Here is a 5,181-nt window from a genome sequence, read left to right as displayed (position 1 = left end):
TATTTAGGAACGGAGGGAGTACATAGCAAAGGGTGGCTTATTTTGGACTTCATGCGTTCCATAATTTTTATCGTGGCTTTAGTTCAAATACACTGTAGCCATGCTCATCACCTCGAACGAAGGACGTGAGTGCTTGAGAGATCGCTTTCCATGCAGAGATCACCTTCCCGCGTTATTGCGACCCAGCGCATTCTTGTGCAGCGGTCACTCAAAGAGTACACATATACATACTGAAATACACACATCCTCTCACTGACAAAGTGATGGCATTTTTGCCCACTTTTAATAATTATTACACACATATTAACCAGGCAACAACAATTATTTGATACTACACCGCACACAATCACCAGCTAATTACTAATTAACCACTCTATATAATTATATATACTACTCCAGCTAAGTAGCTATACTAATCCCAGACCGCGGACGTGATTATAATTAGTAGTAGTAGTAGACCGTAGTACAAGCGGCAGTGACACGTGCCGCCGCTACATGCAGAAGGAGGAGGAGCTCATGTGGAAGCAGGGGAGCGCGTGCGGCTGCTGCTGTGGCTGAGCTGCCGCTGGCGGGGCGTTCCCGCCGCTGCAGTTGCTCTCCGGCGACGACGACGCGGACGCGGACGAGAGGGAGTAGTTGCCGTCGGGGCGGCCGGGGTTGAAGGGCGGTATGACGTCGGCCGAGGCGGGCGGGGGCGGGTGGCGCCAGCGCGGGAGCGGGCCGGCCAGGAGCAGGGTCTGCAGGAGCGGGCCCGCCGACACCACCGCCTCCACCAGCCGTCCCTTCTCCGGGAGCCGCCGCGCCAGCGCCATCTCCACCTCCGCCTCCTCCTCCGACGTGGCGGCCTCGTCCATGGCGCCCGCTCCTCCTCCTCCCAGCCCCAGGACGCCGTGGAGCGGCGGGTCGGGCACGCTCTGCCGCGGCGGCTGCTGGGCGGCGGTGTGGTGGTGGAGCAGGAGCAGGAGGGAGTGGCAGTGGCGCCGGAGCTCGTCGCGCTCGGCGGCCGCGCACGCCACGAGCCGCGCCGCCTCGTGCTCCACGCGCCGGAGCTCCTCCCGGTGCGCGCCCCGCGCCGCCTCCAGCTCGGCCAGCGCGCGCAGCAGCGCGTCCCGCAGCTCCGACGCCGTCGAGAAGCACTCCAGCTGCTGCTGGTTGCCGTCGTCGAACGCGGCGAGGGACGGGTCCCACGGGCCGTAGGCGAGCGCGGCGTGGGCCGGCTGGAGGTGGCCGTGGAGCAGGGGGTGGCAGCCGGCGCCGTGGTCCTCCATGGAGGAGCGTTTGGGTTTTTGGGTTTAGAAATGTGTGCTACTAGTGAGGATGATGGGATGATGATGATGGTGAGGATGATATGTGCATGGGTGTGGGTGCGTGCGTGGGATCTTGGCTTGGGGATGGGGATATATATACACGATCTCTTTCTAGCTTTCTTTGGTGTTTTTTTGAAATAATTAATTAAAACAGTGTTGTTATAAGATTATTGATGAATAATGTAATTAGAGAAGGTGTGCTAGATGTATAAATATTCATAATTGCAAATGCATATACTATCAGGTTTGCTATATTCTTTTCGGTGAAGCAACAATTAGCTGTTCTATTGACAAAAAATGGTTGAAGCAGGGCCAACCAAGAAAGCACATATAAGAAACACAAAATATACGAAAATGCAAAACATATACTAACATCAATTTTTTAGGCATGGCAAATTCAACGTTTTTCATCTCAATTATGTTACGCGAGGATGACAAATTTAGTTGGCGAGTATGAAAATTTTCTGACTCAAAATAAACTAAGGATGGTTTGCCATTCTCACCAACTAAACTTTGCCACCCTAATTTCCCATGAAAAGCGTTTGTTTATTCACTGGGTATTCGGGTCCAAAATATAACAGATTTGATGTACATCACCCGACTAAAATTTTCTTTTCTGCCAGTCAGCTGTGCTTTTTTATTCCACTTGATCTATTTTTTACTGCAATCAATTTTTTTTCAAGAAATGAATCATTTCTTTTTTCCCACATGATGCATTTTCTATCTACGGTAGCTGCACATTTCAAATTTGTGCAACCATAGTTTTTGTTTTATTGGGTATGTTCTCATTTTTCTCTGGCATTTTATTTTGGCCGACTGAAACTTTGCGTTCTTAATGCATCGATGATTTTTTTGTCACTGAACTTAATATGATTTGTGTCTTTCCTCTGGTGTGTTAAACATTCTAGTTGTCTTTGTGGGAAACTTTTCCTCTACTGATTTGTAAGAAATTTCCACTCGACTAACTTTTTTCAATCTTACCTCCAACGCGTAAAAGTATTCCAGTTGACTAGTTATGTAAAAGATATCAAGTCGACTTGTGAGCAGTCAGACCCAATATAAAACACGCTAGAGCTTGGAGTAGGGATTAGAGGAGGAAAGAAAAACAGAAAAGTGCACAGGCACATCGTTTCCCTGAAACAAGGGCGACATGGCTCACAACCACCCAACACACCTCTAAATTAAACAAAAAGCTACTAGCAAGAGTCTTCTCCTTTTTGCCTTGGGAATCGATAATATCCTCGAATCCTTGTTTGCTAAAGGTGCATGATGCATTCCTCGCAAAAGAAAGGTGCAAGAAGCATGACTGGTCAAAGAATTAAGCACACGACAAAATTCGTACGTTCAGGGGACATGAAGATTCTGCTCCCGATCTCAAATGCACCACCGTCAAGAATTAAATCGAAGAAAATCATAAAATAATTAAAAATCAACCAAAATTATTGAATGTTTACAAATTTTCGTGAAGACAGCATGGCTGATGCCCTGAACGAAAAAGAACAAAACCGATGCTTCAAAAAGACTATTTTTGGAAGCATTTTGAAGTGCTGTTTTTTTTTAGAAAAACTCCAGACCTCCACGAATGCGATTTCCGTACAAAAGCACATGAAGAAATTAAGCAATGTTTGTTGTAAAAAAATCAGATTTTTTTTTGAAAAATAATCTTTGTTTTTCTTTCCATTTTACTGTTCATAGCGGAGCATTTGAGCTCAGGATTAGAATGGCACTTTCATAGGTTTTGGTTTGTATTATGGTGGATTATTGTAATTTTTGCGGTTTCAATAATCTATTGCTTTAAAATATATTGTTTGTTATTTTAATTACTCACTTGAGCCACACTTACCACAACTTATTTCTGGAACAGCTTTCCAAATATAAGATTAACCTACAAAACAAATCAAAAAGAAATCCACCATTAACCGAGCAATGGGAGGTGGATCTCGGCTGAAAAGTGACCAAAGTTCCTTTTTCAGCACGCATACATATGTGCAATTTACTCACAAGGGAATATTGCTTTTAGTTAATATGCTTAATTCAACAAGCTCATTTTATGTATCTTTGTTAGCTTGCTTTCATTTCACCCTTTTCCCTTTTGTGCATGGATCCTATGTTTTCCACAACAAGGGAATCCAAGATGGGAACTACTACCATGCATGACATGCATGCCATCATATTCTAGTTCCAGTAGCCAATAATGCATCTTGGCCCTAGGTTCTTCTGCCTTGTGTCCCTATGTGTAATCATCATCACCGGGCAAGTCATCTTTCACCCTTTGCCCAACTTTATCCGAAAGGTGTTGCAGCTAAAAAATAGTTCTTCACCTGTTTGGGATCTAGCTAGCCATGGGCTTGCACTGCACTGTAAGTGGCTCAAATGTGAACTGTGAAACCCTGTAGGAACCAGGAGGAAGCTAGCTAGCTTCCTCTGATCATGTTTGCACTGATGATTACACCCCAGAGATATCATTTTCACATCTAAATGTACAACCAGCTTTGGGGGAAAAGTGTCTTCCAAAAAAAAAAGGTTTGGGGGAAAAGGATAGGCCAAACTAAAGTTGCATGCGTGCATGCCAACCTGCATAGTACATGCCACTAGAAATATTATACATGTCATGACTCATGACTAGGAGAATGTACTGTCCATGTGTGCATGCATGCATGTGTAGCTGTGAGTTGGTAGCAGGCAGGGGTACCTCTCAGGTGGAACTTCAGAAGACTACTTGCCATATGCATGGTGACATCAAAGTCTCCTTGTCTAACATGGAGAGGGGCAGATCATATAGCTTCTAGAGCGTCAACCCTTGGAAATTCAGGGATGATGGTGTACTTTCTTTGTTACGCTGATCTCATTTCTGCAGGGAAAATTAGATCATCTCTGTAGGATCAGGATTGCCTTATGAGAACCGGACGGAAGTCGTTTGTTCGTCGATCAGGCTCTAACGACTGTGCCATCGACATGTATGATCGACCTGTGAGATGATCTCTTTGGTGGATTTCCTACCATGATACTATGTTTTTCATCACAAAAATGGTGGATTTCCCATGACAATATGATAGGATGTAGCGTGGGGCCGGATCGCACAATATTCATGCAAGAATCCAAGACCTGGTTAGGCAGAGCTGACAAGGTGTGTACCACTGCCATCCAACATTTCTCCATTTGAACACAGAACAGCCCCGTTCAAGTTCAAGACATTTCATTAGCTATGCTACATATATGACTCTAATTAGCAGCTCATGTGCTTGTGCTCCCATTAGGAAGTCATGATAAAACAAGGCAAGGGGTTACAAAACAGTAAGGTTACCACATCCTCTGTTCTCTTTTATTTGCCACCGTAGAATGCGTACAATCAACCTTTATGACCAGTAAATTACACAACGTTTTCTACTCTCTCTGTACCCAAATACTTGTAGTTGGGGGACTCCCCCAACTACAAGTGTTTGGGTACAGAGGGAGTAGATTTTTTTTGCATCAAAGGCACGAAAGGATTCTGTGATGTAAGTAGGTATTACGTCTTCTTCCGAAAAACATATTGATTTTTTTTGTCAAAAATTGTGAAGCGAAAGACGCAAATTTGCGAAGAAGGTAGAGATCTGATTGTCAATTTCCCCCTACTCATGTGATTATTGACAATAATCTAAACCAGCATGCAGACTGATTCATTAACTATTTCAATTAGTGGTCTATGAGCATAGCTAATCAACATGATAATGAAAACTGAGCCATAACACTTGGACGATTTCCCTGTTTACCATGTCTTGTCATCAACAACGGAAGTCAAGAGAATCATGATATCTAAGCTATTGCTTCTGCATAAGGCTCTACACCATGCACGTACACATATTACCCCCATCTCGCCAGTAGCATGATTATG

General features: G+C 44.6%; 1 protein-coding gene across 1 annotated transcript; it reads right to left on the bottom strand.

Moving 5' to 3' along the window:
- Nucleotides 1–253: 253 nt before the first annotated feature.
- Nucleotides 254–1,268, bottom strand: LOC119357373. Its single transcript, XM_037624360.1, has one exon. It carries the CDS (start codon nucleotides 1,266–1,268, stop codon nucleotides 492–494), a length of 777 nt encoding a protein of 258 aa, XP_037480257.1. The 3' UTR covers nucleotides 254–491.
- Between the last annotated feature and the right edge of the window lie 3,913 nt (nucleotides 1,269–5,181).

Source organism: Triticum dicoccoides, chromosome 2A (genome assembly GCF_002162155.2).
Source record: "Triticum dicoccoides isolate Atlit2015 ecotype Zavitan chromosome 2A, WEW_v2.0, whole genome shotgun sequence".
In the NCBI taxonomy this organism is placed as follows: Eukaryota; Viridiplantae; Streptophyta; class Magnoliopsida; order Poales; family Poaceae; genus Triticum; species Triticum dicoccoides.
Note: the sequence above shows the minus strand (reverse complement) of the source record. Positions and strands in the feature narration are given on the sequence as shown.